Source organism: Leptinotarsa decemlineata, unplaced genomic scaffold (assembly GCF_025532065.1).
Source record: "Leptinotarsa decemlineata unplaced genomic scaffold, Ldec_3_MD MMD2_tig00026358_RagTag_RagTag, whole genome shotgun sequence".
In the NCBI taxonomy this organism is placed as follows: domain Eukaryota; kingdom Metazoa; phylum Arthropoda; class Insecta; order Coleoptera; family Chrysomelidae; genus Leptinotarsa; species Leptinotarsa decemlineata.
In genome coordinates, this window is record NW_027412703.1 from 4427450 (window position 1) to 4442697 (window position 15248).

General features: G+C 35.5%; 1 protein-coding gene across 3 annotated transcripts in view; it reads left to right on the forward strand.

The window, feature by feature from the left end:
- The window catches only part of LOC111516669 (beta-glucuronidase-like), a 69928-nt gene that overhangs the window by 50643 nt on the left and 4037 nt on the right, over nucleotides 1-15248 (forward strand). For 2 of the 3 annotated variants that reach the window (XM_074184669.1, XM_074184668.1), the window contains exons 8-10: nucleotides 5961-6104; nucleotides 6158-6242; nucleotides 10523-10699. In XM_074184669.1, the coding sequence (XP_074040770.1) occupies nucleotides 5961-6104; nucleotides 6158-6242; nucleotides 10523-10699 (406 nt within the window). The remainder of the gene's footprint in view (nucleotides 1-5960; nucleotides 6105-6157; nucleotides 6243-10522; nucleotides 10700-15248) is intronic. The other variant, XM_074184670.1, reaches the window with a different exon arrangement.

The window sequence follows — 15248 nt, forward strand, 5'->3', positions numbered from 1 at the left end:
ATTACGCATCCTATTTTCTTTCACGGACTTTATATTCTTCGCCTCAAAATGTTTTTACTATATACCGTTAGCAACTCGATATAACCTAACCTAACCTCAACAGAACCTGTTAACATCAGTTTAGAGGTTTCATTGGCTATAATTGCAATGCTTCTTGCTGAATTGTATTGGTTGAAACTATAAATATATAGTTTAGAACAATAATAATTTAATAATAATTAGAACAATAATAATTGTTCAAAAACCAGCCAGGAAAACTTTCGAACTGACTGAAAACATTAATTTTGGCAAATTACATGAAAAATATGAATAGGTCGAGAATTAAAAGTTAAAAGTAGTAGGAATGAAGATATAACATAGAAGAAGTAAGTGTTGATTTAGATTATTTGGAACTGATTATTCGGTAAACATTCTCGCTTTTTCAGAACCATTTGACATCAAAAACATTTTTGTTGAAAATCTGAGAATGAATTGTTCATCCATTAATGCTAAGACTTGACATTATATGACTACTAACAAAAAAAATTGGGGTGTTCACGAACCCCTCCTGAATTCGGCTTTAAATTGATTAATTAAGTAATTGATTTGTTTTTCGAAGGTTCTGCTACGAAATATTAAATCAACCTGATTTAACATTCACAAAAATCAATTCTTTTTCTACCATGATGCCAAACATTTACCGACTTATTTTAATAGATCAAGCAATATATTAAAGAGCTGTTTCGGCACTTCGGAGTCGTTCGTTCATCAAGTGATATTTTTAGTAACTTTTCAACCCCCCTACTCCCCCACTGGTGATGTTTGGTGATGTTGTGAACTACCCTCCCTCTAGTCAAACTCACATGTATTTTTTTGATAAAAATATTCAAAATATTTTCAAGTGCATAAAACAAAGAATATATTGAATATTGTAGAATAGAGTAGATTTTTTTATTTGACCATTTTACAAACAATAATACATTTATGGCAAGTGACAAGTACATTGTCCTCAGGCCACGAAGTATCAAGACTTTCTTCAAAACTAATAAGTGGCTAAGGCAGTATAGGGTATAGATCATAAGGCAATTTGTCAATAACTTTTATTTGTAAAAACACGTGATTATCTCGCTACATCCTCCTCCCCGTGGTGATATTTCGAAAGTTTTTTCGATTTCGTGTCGTGCCTCAAGATGGATTCTGAGGATGTAGGTTTGTTCCGGAATCAGAGTTAGTGGTATCCTAATCTGACCGACAATTAGACTAATGTCAAAATTGCAGAAAACTCAAATGTGTGTTCAAAATAAGGAAAAGGAAATATTTTTGTTGAAGTTCTCAAAAATTCAATAATGAAAAGTTAATGTCAAGTTAGCGAGACTATGGAAGTTTTTAAAACAAAAGGTAAATCAAATATTTTCCTTCGCAAGTAATTAGTGAATAAATATATCAAACCAATGTTATAGTCACAGCTCTGGAAAACTTAATAATAAAAAAGTCTTATCGCCTACTTGACGTCAAGTTAGCGAGACACCATGTATTCGAAAAAATATTTTTCTCCGCAACTTATTAGCGAATAAATATACTGAACCAATGGTCTAGTTGAAGTTCTGGAAAACTTTATAATAAAAAAGTGGTATTGCTAACTTGATATAAAGTTAGCAAGACAACAGTATTTTGAAAAAAAGGGTGAAAAAATATCTTTCTCCGCAACTAATTAGCGAATAAATATACTAAACCAATGGTCTAGTCAAAGTTCTGGAAAACTTTATAATAAAAAAGTGGCATCGCTAACTTGATATCAAATTAGCGAGACAACATGTATTTTTTAAAAAAAAAGGGCGAACAAATATTTTTCTCCGCAACTAATTAGCGACTAAATATAACAAGCCAATGGTCTTGTTGAAGTTCTGGAAAACTTTATAATAAAAAAGTGGTATTGCTAACTTGATATAAAGTTAGCAAGACAACAGTATTTTGAAAAAAAAGGGTGAAAAAATATCTTTCTCCGCAACTAATTAGCGAATAAATATACTAAAACAATGGTCTAGTCAAAGTTCTGGAAAACTTTATAATAAAAAAGTGGCATCGCTAACTTGATATCAAATTAGCGAGACAACATGTATTTAAAAAAAAAAAGGCGAACAAATATTTTTCTCATATAATTAGCGACTAAATATAACAAGCCAATGGTCTTGTTTAAGTTCTGTAAAACTTTATAATAAAAAAGTGGTATCGCTAACTTGATATCAAGTTAGCGAGACCACATGTATTTTTTTTTAAAAAAGGGGCAAAAAATATCTTTCTCCGCAACTAATTAGCGAATAAATATACTAAACCAATGGTCTAGTCAAAGTTCTGGAAAACTTTATAATAAAAAAGTGGCATCGCTAACTTGATATCAAATCAGCGAGACATGTATTTAAAAAAAAAGGGCGAACAAATATTTTTCTCCGCAACTAATTAGCGACTAAATATAACAAGCCAATGGTTTAGTTGAAGTTCTGTAAAACTTTATAATAAAAAAGTTGTATTGCTAACTTGATATAAAGTTAGCAAGACATCAGTATTTTGAAAAAAAAGGGTGAAAAAATATCTTTCTCCGCAACTAATTAGCGAATAAATATACTAAACCAATGGTCTAGTCAAAGTTCTGGAAAACTTTATAATAAAAAAGTGGCATCGCTAACTTGATATCAAATTAGCGAGACAACATGTATTTAAAAAAAAAAAGGGCGAACAAATATTTTTCTCCGCAACTAATTAGCGACTAAATATAACAAGCCAATGGTCTAGTTGAGTTCTGGAAAACTTTATAATAAAAAAGTGGTATTGCTAACTTGATATAAAGTTAGCAAGACAACAGTATTTTGAAAAAAAAGGGTGAAAAAATATCTTTCTCCGCAACTAATTAGCGAATAAATATACTAAGCCAATGGTCTAGTCAAAGTTCTGGAAAACTTTATAATAAAAAAGTGGCATCGCTAACTTGATATCAAATTAGCGAGACAACATGTATTTAAAAAAAAAAAAGGGCGAACAAATATTTTTCTCCGCAACTAATTAGTGACCAAATATAACAAGCCAATGGTCTTGTTTAAGTTCTGTAAAACTTTATAATAAAAGAGTGGTATCGCTAACTTGATATCAAGTTAGCGAGACCACATGTATTTTTTTAAAAAAAGGGGCAAAAAAATATCTTTCTCCGCAACTAATTAGCGAATAAATATACTAAACCAATGGTCTAGTCAAAGTTCTGGAAAACTTTATAATAAAAAAGTGGCATCGCTAACTTGATATCAAATTAGCGAGACATGTATTTAAAAAAAAAAAAGGGCGAACAAATATTTTTCTCCGCAACTAATTAGCGACTAAATATAACAAGCCAATGGTCTAGTTGAAGTTCTGGAAAACTTTATAATAAAAAAGTGGTATTGCTAACTTGATATAAAGTTAGCAAGACAACAGTATTTTGAAAAAAAGGGTGAAAAAATATCTTTCTCCGCAACTAATTAACGAATAAATATACTAAACCAATGGTCTAGTCAAAGTTCTGGAAAACTTTATAATAAAAAAGTGGCATCGCTAACTTGATATCAAATTAGCGAGACAACATGTATTTAAAAAAAAAAGGGCGAACAAATATTTTTCTCCGCAACTAATTAGCGACTAAATATAACAAGCCAATGGTCTTGTTTAAGTTCTGTAAAACTTTATAATAAAAAAGTAGTATCACTAACTTGATATCAAGTTAGCGAGACCACATGTATTTTTTTTTAAAAAAGGGGCGAAAAAATATTTTCTTCCACATCTAAAAAGCGAATAAATAGCGGCAAATTGTGAAATCATTCGTTTTGCAAATTTCGAAAAGTGTCTCGTCAACTTGATATACATGAGATGAATTGATTGGAGATATTCTTTCTGATAAGTGCTTACATACTAATAGGTAACCTTTCACTTGGGTAAGGCCAGCTTCGAGCACCTTTAATGTTTTTTAATGAACCGATAGAGTACACGAGGATTTAATTATCGACCAAACCTGACACATAGTGAGCTATGGTGAGAATGTAAAACCAAAGAGATATATATTTGTGTGCTATCACGAATTCTCGATTATCAAATTATGCAAATTTGAATGTACTGGACATCAAATCATATTGGCCTAATGGCTGGCACAATTATCAGAAAGCTATTCATTATTTCAAAAAGAAATGATACTGAACAAGTATCTGGTTCAAGATTTTGAATAAGAACTAATGAAGAATTCATAATTTCATTTTAGTAATCATAAGGAACATTCCAGGATCTGTTTCTCATTATGTTACTTTCATAAACTACACCTTACGATTTGATCTCCACAAACTTCATTCAAAAAATATATTACATGTTTCGCTAACACAGTAGTTTTTTCGTAGTAATATTTTCTGGACCTGGATGTCACGCAGGTAGCTATATCTTCCTCTATGATGATTTTGATGGTTTTCTTGTAAACACAAATGTGCGGCTGGCTCCTGCTGGTGGCTCCGTGCATTTGTATTTCTTATTTCTTTCTTCTGGTAACCAAGTGTTGCCCATCCTTACACTTGGTTGCATCATACTGATGATGGGCGAAAAGCACGAAACACGTGTCTATGATTTGCCACTTTTTTGAGTGCTATGTCCGATATTAACTTCTGTTTCTATATCAAGACACTCAATAACTTTCATATTTGTATATATATATATATATATATATATATATATATATATATATATATATATATATATATATATCATCAGTATGGTGCAGCCTAGTGTAAGGATGGGCAACACTTGGTTACCAGACGAAAAAAATACAAATGCACGGAGCCACCAGCAGGAGCCAGCCGCACATTTGTGGTTTCACTTAATAGATCTTGTGTTTACAAGAAAACTATCGAAATCACCACGGAGGCAGCTTTAGCTACCTGCGTGACATCCGGGTCCAGGAAATGATATAAATACGAAGGTTATCGAGTGTCGTGATATAGATAGGAGTTTTTAATCGGACATAGCACTCAAGGAAGTGGCAAACCATAGACACGTGTTTCGGGCTTTTAGCCCATCATCAGTATGGTGGAGCCAAGTGTAAGGATGGGCAACACTTGGTTACCAGAAGAAAGACATATAAATGCACGGAGCCACCAGCAGGAGTCAGCCGCACATTTGTGGTCTCACTTAATAGATCTTGTGTTTACAAGAAAACTATCAAAATCACCACGGAGGCAGCTATAGCTACCTGCTGACACATATTATATGTTATTTCTTTGTTATTTCAGTTTTTTGTTTAATGAAATTGTTATTTTCGGTTAATCTTCTTCAGGGATTTCAAATCAATTTATATTATATTAGACAATGGAAGTCCAATCTGATGAAATACACCACGAAACATTGTCAACCACCTTCATACAAATAGTTTTCCTTCATTTTCAAAGTTTTAATATTAACATTTGTTCTTAATTTTTATATGCGAGTGCTTTCGACAGCAGAATGTGCTAGCACCTTCATGGCTCTACTCAAACCAAACGTTTTATCTTCTTGTTTATTCTTTTATTCGGTTAGAACGCCTCAGTGCAAGCATTTGTACTCTCCTTTCATCCGGATGTCTCTTTGAATTTGCCTGTACTTGGGTTACATCAGGTAATATCCTTTCTGTCGGTGTTTCTCTAGGTTCATTGTTTCTAGGAATGTGTATCGGATATAATTCAATGTCCAGCGTGGTATCAGCCGGGGAAGTTGATATTTTCCGGCAGGCATTCAAATTTATTCTGAAATAAATTTTTATTTTTTTATATGAGATGCAATGATTAAGAATCTATTTCTCATCAGTTTTTCATCATTTCCCAATCTGACTGTACAAAATATCCTCAGATGAGGAAAATCTTGTATGTTTTTGTGAAAAAAACTCATTTCTAACAAATCTGCAAAGAAATATTCATATTATTTAAGATCTACTGTTTTTTTTTCAGGATATTTTCAGAAACTCTCTTGGCGAAACATAAAATTTCATTGACTGAACTAATCAAACGGGATAAGAATCGACCTAGTGTTATAATATGGAGTGCAGCTAATGAGCCTAGAACCCAGTATCTTCAAGCGAAAGATTATTTCAGGTGAAGTATCGATAACATATCCAATTATTCTGGGTCCTAAATTTCATTTTTAGGCAGGTAATCGAGCATATAAAACAATTAGATGCATCTCGACCTACTACGATTGTTGAGGCCCAGAATGTTAATATTGTTCAATCGGTGAGTATCGTATTGTTGAATTTGAAATTGAATCATTGACATATAATATCTCTTCACTCATTTTTCACAAAAAACTTTCTATTCATCTTGTCGTTTTTCTTTGATAATTTGAAATAAGAGAACTGAAAGTATTGGACATTCAAAAACAAAAAATTATGTAATCCTTTCAACTCAATGTACGAAGTCATTTATCACCCAGTAATGCAAAATTGAAAAATTGAACTTTCGAATTCTACTCCAATAAAAGTTGAGAGTGAAACATAGATTTAATAAGAGGAGTTTCAATCCTTTCTAAAATGATATTTGATATGAAAATGAAATGTTGAATTTTCTTTTCAAATTGCAGCTCAGATTGCATAAGTATTATTACAACAACATTGTATTTTTGTAATTTCAAAATATGTTGACAAAGCAAGTTATTCAGAAGCAATCGTTTCGAAGATATCAAGAAATATATGGGTGAAAACCTGGTGAAATTCATGAATTGTGTATAGAAATACAGACACATCTACACCCTCAACAACTCGAAATTATTCGTGAATAAACTGACAGTAATAGTAACAATTGTCAATGAAATAAAATAACTGCAATCATAAGAACTGAGAAATAAAACTTTCTATGTTTTCATACCACCTCTCTTTGTAACTAACGTTGCTGCAGTTTGGTCCTATAAGGACATTTACAAACGACTACAATAAACTGAAATACTTGACAGTTCACACGCTTATACACCTATACAACTAGAGTAGGTAATGACAGACGATCCTTTATGACTTCATTACCTGTATTAAGTTTACCTGTGACAATGTGGGTACGCTAACCTGAAAACCGGCTTGTAGAGCACGTCAGTTCAGTCATTCAGTAGGTTACATCTGCAATACTAATGCTTATGAATTTCCAAGGATTTTGATTGATTAGGTTTTCAACCATTGCTTCCATCGTGATAAATTTCCGTATCGTTTAGATTCGGGAACTTGTGGTTGCAGTCCAAAGAATTGTTTGAAAACGTCGAATCATTTTTACCTAGTTCGAAGGACCTTTCATATTCAACATTCCATTTTGAGAAATTTCGGCCACATTGTCCCACATAACACTAACACTCCGGACACTTGAGCTTATAAACTCCAGATTTCTCCATCTTGTCCACTTATCTTTGGCATTAAAAAGGAAAATAGAAACCCTATCAGGCTAGCAAAGCGAATCCAGCAAAATTGAAAAAAAATACATCAATTTGTAGCTGAATAGTTGCTAATTAGTTGCCAAAACAACGATTTTGTTTCTCGTGCCGATCCCTAGAAATCGCAAATAATGCTATCGTAATATAAAGGTAGCAAGATAACTCAATTAATTATATACTTTTCCTTTGATCTTTACAGAAGATTTAGTTACTATTTAGTTGCTAAACCTTGGATATAGCAAAAAAATTTAAATATTTTTTTTCCGATCTTGCTATTTTGAAACTGGTTATTCCTGGAATTGAAGATGTTTTAAATTTGTTGCTCACCAAGAGTAAACTTAAATACACCTTGAGTATCGGGAACAAAATAGTTGAAACCAATCGGCCGATTTCAATTTTTTTTTTCATTTTCCACGTTCTTGCTATTTTGGAACTGGTTTTCCTGAGAATCAAAAGTGTTGCAAATTTGTTGCTCACCAGGAGTATACTCAAATACAATTTGAGTATCAGCAACAAAATAGTTGAAACCGATCGGACGATTTTTAATTTTTTTTTTCATTTCCCACGTTCTTACTATTTTGAAACTGGTTTTCCTGAGAATCAAAAGTGTTTCAAATTTGTTGCTCACCAGGAGTTTACTCAAATACAACTTGAGTGTCAGCAACAAAATAGTTGAAACCGATCGGCCGATTTTTAATTTTTTTTTGCATTTTCCACGTTCTTGCTATCTCTAAACTGGTTTTCCTGAGAATAAAAAGTGTTTTAAATTTGTTGCTCACCAGGAGAATACTCAAATACAACTTGAGTATCAGCAATAAAATAGTTGAAACAGTTCGGCCGATTTTGAATTATTTTTTTTCATTTCCCACGTTCTTGCTATTTTGAAACTGGTTTTCCTGAGAATCAAAAGTGTTTCAAATTTGTTGCTCACCAGGAGTATACTCAAATACAACTTGAGTATCAGCAACAAAATAGTTGAAACCGATCGGCCGATTTTTAATTTTTTTTTTTTTCATTTTCCACGTTCTTGCTATCTCTAAACTGGTTTTTCTGAGAATAAAAAGTGTTTTAAATTTGTTGCTCACCAGAATACTCAAATACAACTTGAGTATCAGCAATAAAATAGTTGAAACCGATTGGCGGATTTTATTTTTTTTTTCTTTTTCCCCGTTTTTGCTATCTTAAAATTGGTTTTCCTGAGAATAAAAGTGTTTAAAATTTGTTGCTCACCAGGAGTATACTCAAATACAACTTGAGTATCAGCAACAAAATAGTTGAAACAGTTCGGCCGATTTTTAATTATTTTTTTCATTTCCCACGTTCTTGCTATTTTGAAACTGGTTTTCCTGAGAATCAAAAGTGTTTCAAATTTGTTGCTCACCAGAAGTATACTCAAATACAACTTGAATATCAGCAACAAAATAGTTGAAACCGATCGGCCGATTTTTATTTTTTTTTTTTTCATTTCCTACGTTCTTACTATTTTGAAACTGATTTTCCTGAGAATCAAAAGTGTTTCAAATTTGTTGCTCACCAGAAGTATACTCAAATACAACTTGAGTGTCAGCAACAAAATAGTTGAAACCGATCGGCCGATTTTTATTTTTTTTTTGCATTTTCCACGTTCTTGCTATCTCTAAACTGGTTTTCCTGAGAATAAAAAGTGTTTTAAATTTGTTGCTCACCAGGAGAATACTCAAATACAACTTGAGTATCATCTCTGTAAAGATCAAAGCAAAGCATATAATTTATTGAGTTACTTTGCTACCTTTATATCACGCTAGCATTACTTGCGATTTCTAGGGATCGGCACGAGCAACAAAATCGTTGTTTTGGCAACTAATTAGCAACTATTCAGCTACAAATTGATGTATTTTGTTTTTGCAATTTTGCTGGATTCGCCATGCTAGTCTGATAGGGCTAAAATTAGATAACCTGGCATAACTTGAATGTCACTTCCACATTGTTTTTCCTAAAAATATCGTAATTGTCTCTGTTCTTTTACCAAAATACATTGAAGTTACAAATTTCTTGATTTTTGATTGTTTGATCTGGGGATACATTAATCTATAAGTACATTTGAGGTTTGTTTCTGACTAACTTCTGTTAGTATTGTGTCTGCGTTGGAATCCACCGACGGATCTAAGGCGGGGGCAAAGGGGGCAAGTGCCCCCCCCCCCCCGAGAAAATAATTCCCTCAGGGATGTGTGCTTAAGAATTGCAAATATTGAAGCGTCAACCTTTCAAAAAACAATAATTAATTTGATGTACGTTCTAATTTCATTTTAATTTTGGCGGTGATAGTGGCAGCAGATATTTGCAACCTTGTGACAAAACCATTTCGATAATCGCCATTGCAATTTGTTATTGTTACTTTGATAAGTAAATAAATAAACTTTCCACACCACATGGTAGAATATAATAAAACATATTTTCCTATATGAATCAAAACGTAGGATAGACCTACAGGTAAGGTATTTATCTATAACTTGATGGATCTCGATTGCCCTCCCCCCGAAATCATGGTCTGGATCCGTCACTGTTGGAACCATTATTCTGTCATATCTGTATAATAGTTTTAATTTTCCTATCCAGATTGTTAGATAACGAGAATGCTCTATGTAACGAAAAATCTCGAACATGAACGCCTCCTATTCTAAATTTCATGGCCTAGTAAAATAAAAACACATGAACAAGATAACCCTATAAGACCGGCATTTCTTATAAAAATAGTCCGGTGAGAGAACTAGGATTACGGCTAACAAGTTATTCAAAAATGTTACCAATTTCGTCTTATGTCACAGCATTGAAAATTCGCTCAATTCAATGGAAAAAATAAGTACGCCACATAATTCTATTTTAGTTTCATTCGATGTGAAGAATTTGGTCTTTAAAATACTATACAACGAATATGTCTCTCATTTCAAATATATTGGATCAAGCCAAAGTAGACCATGTCACTTCTTTTGAAATTTCGACACATCGAGAAAAGTGTTGCACTGTTCTATTAGTTCAATTTTGTGTCAGATGTTCCATTTCTACCTGTAACATATTCACATTTGTTTATTCATGATACCATTTTAATCCTTTTTCATTGTTACAGTCATCGTTTGTAGACATCATTAGTTTCAATCGATATAACGGCTGGTATAGTAATGAAGGAAATTTGGATGTCATAACTTATTACGTCATGCAAGAAGCGAGAGAATGGCATAATAAATTCAATAAACCTGTGATAATGCAAGAATATGGTGGGGACACACTGGAGGGCTTACATTTTGTAAGTTAAGATTAATCAATATATTGCCATATAGATAGGCTAAAAAGTTTGTAGGATAACACACAGATGGCGCTATTTGTATTATATCCATATGATTCTTAGTTAACCTTGACCTCTAAAAGTCACGTGTACAAATTTCACAGCTGTCGGACTGTTAGTTCGTGGCATAGAACATTTTGAGTGAAGTAACTTTTGTTCGTTTGAAGAAAATGGATAAAAAGGAATTTCGTGTGTTGATGAAGCATTTATATTTGGCAAAAAAATACTGCTGAAGCCAAGGCTTGGCTTGATAAACATTATTTAGACTTCGCACCGAGGACTATGCACGCAGTAGACGCCTCAAAGAGGCTGTTGCCGACGAAAACATCAAAAATGTCCACGAAATAATTTTGGATGATCGCAAATTGAAGTTGAGCGAGATAGCTGAGGCTCTTAAGATATCAAAGGAACGTGTTGGACATATCATACATGAATATTTGGGTATGCGAAAGCTCTGTTCAAAGTGAATGCAGTGCGAGCTCACAGATGACAAAAAAAACAACGAATTGATGATTCTGAGCAGTGTTCGAAGCTACGTGACAATGGACGAAACATGGCTCAGTCGTTTCACACCAGAATCAAAACGATGGTCATCTGAGTGGACTACATGTGGTGAACCGACTTCAGAGCGTGCAAAGACTCAACATTCAACCGGCAAGGTTATGTTATCAGTATTTTAAGATTCGTGTGATATAATATTTATCGACTATCTTGAAAAGGGAAAAACCTCCAACAGCGACTATTACATAGCGCTCGAAGGACGAAATCGCGGAAAAATAGCCCCATTTGAAAAAAAGAAAGTGTTGCTTCATCCAGACAAAGCACCGTGCCACAAATCAATGAAACCGATGGCCAAATTGCATGAATTGGGCTTCGAATTGTTTCCGCATCCACCATATCCTCCAGATTCACCTCCCCAGCGCGTTTTGCTCATCTCAGGCGTCAAGAGAATGTTCGCTGGAAAAAAATTAGCGCCGGTAAAGAGGTTATCGTCGCAACTGAGGCTAAAGACCAATCGTACTATGAAAATGATACCGAAAAGTTGTATGACCGCTTTAATAATTTTGTCGCCCTCGAAAGCAACTATATCGAATAATAGAATCAAATTTCATCAAACAATATTTTGATGGCATTTGATAAACTTTTGCCTGTTTTCCTATGAACTTTTCAGCCCAATTACATTGATATTCCCAAAAAGCTAGGAGTGAATCTATTGTAATCGATGTAAATATAATATTCTCAACAAAATATATACAAGTCCGGCTATTGAATAATGAGACTGATTATGAAAAAGGGTTTTATTATAACAATTATTCTACATTCGAATGCTCTCCTTCAATATACTCCCCTTCCTTGGAGGAATTTCTGTGAGAGTATTACCTTGCAGCACAAGAATACACAAGATTCTCTCTAGAGAGCCGACTGCTGAAATTGGGTCGCTTAAACGACCCGATGGAACATTTACGACCTCTAGTGAAGAAACATTAAAGCTTTTGATGGAAAAACCACTTTCCTGGAAATGTGACTCTTGATAACAACAGACCTCCCATCTACGAGGACGCTAAACACCCAAAAAAGAACGATTGGGAGGTCGCAAAGAAGAATGTCACAGCACCGGCAGTTGAATGGGCTATAAAGTCGTTTCAGCCCTATAAATCTCCTGGAGAGGATGGTATACTTCCAGCTCTTCTTCGAAACGTTCTGGAAATAATTTTACCTATGCTCATGAAATTGTATAGAGCTAGTCTGGCGTGGAACTATATACCACCCAGTTGGTTGGCAGCAAGGGTGGTATATATACCTAAAGTGGGTCGAAGAGACCCACACTCTAAATCGGTACAACCAATCAGCCTTGCATCCTTCCTGTTGGAAGAAATTGAGAGGATACTAAACGGACACATCAGGAGGGTAGCATTATATGTATCTCCCCTGAATAACCACCAGTATGCTTATCAAACCGCAAATCGACAGATTTACCATTAAACAACCTTGTTGAGAAAATTTCCCGATCCCTTGACAACAAGAGGATTGCGGTTGCGGTATTTCTTGATATTGAAGAAGCATTTGACAATACATTACCTAAATCTATAGGATTGTCTCTGGCTAGGAAAGGTATAGAATCGACCATAACTGGCTGGATCTAATTCATGCTGGTGAACAGAACTGCAACTACGACACTTCAAGGAGAGGCCATTAGGTTCAGGGTCACCAGGGGCTGCCCTGAAGGTGGGGTACTATCTCCCCTTCTGTGGTCGCTCCTGATGGATAGCCTGCATGATGCCCTCGACAGAGGAAAAGTTGATCTGAAAGCTTATGCAGATGACCTTGTCATCCTAGCATCGTCCACGTCGGAAAGGGTAGCTTGTAATATCCTCCAAAGCACGTTGGACTATGTTCACAGTTGGTGTCTGAGGGAGCAGATGTCTGTCAACCCCAGCAAAACTGTGTTAATCCCCTTCATCAGGAGGAGAAAATTGGACCTCAATGGTGAGGTCATTCCATTTGGAACGGAGGTGAAATATTTTGGCATCGTCCTTGATAAAAGACTCACCTGGAACGCTCACTTAAAAAAAGTTTTAGACAAAACCAGACTGTGTCTATGGACTGTCGAAGGATTTGTGGTAAAACTTGGGGTTTAGGTCCCAAACAAATCCATTGGATTAATGTGATGATTGTCAGACCAATGATCACTTATGGAGCAATTGCCTGGTGGCAGCCTTACAGAAAACGGCCCAAGCGAAGCTCTCTGGCTTACAGAGAGAGGATTGTCTGGCCATCAGTATCACACCGTCAGTGGCCATGGAGATCTTTCTAGATCTACCTCCTCTCCATATTCTTCTGGAGAAAAAGGCCAGATGGACAGCATACAGACTTGTGCACATTGCCAATTGCACAAATGAATTCAATGCATGGTGCAACAGACTGTTGGTTGACACTGGAAGTCACAGCATTCTAGAAATGAGCTCTGACTTTATGCCTCCAACTATTAGCTACGAACTGCCTTATAAAATACTTTTTTCGAGTAGAGAGGACTGGATCCTCCGGGAGAAGGAAATATTGAAAGCATATAGTTATTGGTTCACAGATGGATCAAAAACACCTTCCGGTTCTGGTGCAGGTATTTTTAGTCGCAGACCCACGTTATTTTTTTCAAGCGGAAATTTACGTTATTGACTTCTGGCAGAATCTTCCAGGATTGGCTCACTCCACGGCGTTTATTCATCCTTCGAAGCTTGATATCAAACAGTTGTTGGACTACAGTAGAGATGAACTACGATGTCTAACAGGCCTTCTTACAGGTCACTGTCATTTGAATCATCATATGCAGAGACTCGGACTGTCGGAAGACAGTGTGTGTCGCCTCTGTTTGGCAAATGATGAAACAGCAGAGCATATACTTTGTGCCTGCCCGGCTGGGAAACGAATCAGGTTTTTAGAGTTCGGCAGAGCCGTACTCTTACCATCTGACCTGAAAGACCACTCACCATACAAACTAATCAGCTTCGTTAAGAAGCTGGGTTCATTTGGTCGAGTGTGAATAGGTGTGAGTCACAATAAACCCTTGCGCGTTGCGAAAGAGGGTCGAATAGACCAACTCCACTCCCCTCGCCACACACCTTTCCTTGCGTTTTTTTCCATTGATCGAAGCATTGCTGGAATTCTTCTTTGGTAAGGGCCTTTAGGAGCTCTGCCGTTTTTTGCTTTACCGTTTTCTTCGACTCAAATCGGGTCCCTTTCAAGGCTAATTTTATTTTCGGAAACAAAAAAGTCGCACTGTGCCAAATCTGGCGAGTACGGCGCGTGTTCGAGCACTGGAGTGCATGTATCGGCCAAATACCGCTTCGCAGATAGCGCGTTATGGGCAGGTGCGTTGACCTGGTGCAAATCCACGAGTTGTTCCTCCACAACTCGGGCCCTTTTTTACGAACTCGTTCTCGCAGTGTTGCCAAAACTGACAAATAGTAAGTCTGGTTGACAGTATGACCCTCTGGAACCCATTCAGTCATCACGATACCGTTAATGTCGAAAAAAAATATCAACATTTCCTTGAATTTTGATTTGGACATCCTTTCTCGTTCGGCCCTCACTTAAGCGTTTACACCACTCAAAAACACGCGCACAATCTGTTTAAAAAAATCTGTTTAAAATCTGTTTTTCCGTTAACCAGCTGTCGCACCCCTACGAACGACAACCCTCTGAAGTCGAAACTTGTGCGAAAGATAGAGAATTGTCCCCATAGACCTCTTTGCAGCAATTTTTAGCTCTCAGTCGGAGTTTTTTTCAATTTCAAAAGAAATTTGAGATTGAAACATTGTTCCTGTTTTTCGTCATACATGGTTTTCGGCACGAGGAAATAACACGTTCGTTTCAAACCGCTACTACATAAATACTACAATATAGTGATGAAAACGTATTTTGGTACGTGAAAAACGAAGATTTCCAGATACCCAAAGCACCATATACTCATTTTTTCCACCCCTCTAGGGCGTCTTCTAGGCGCGCAGTTTCG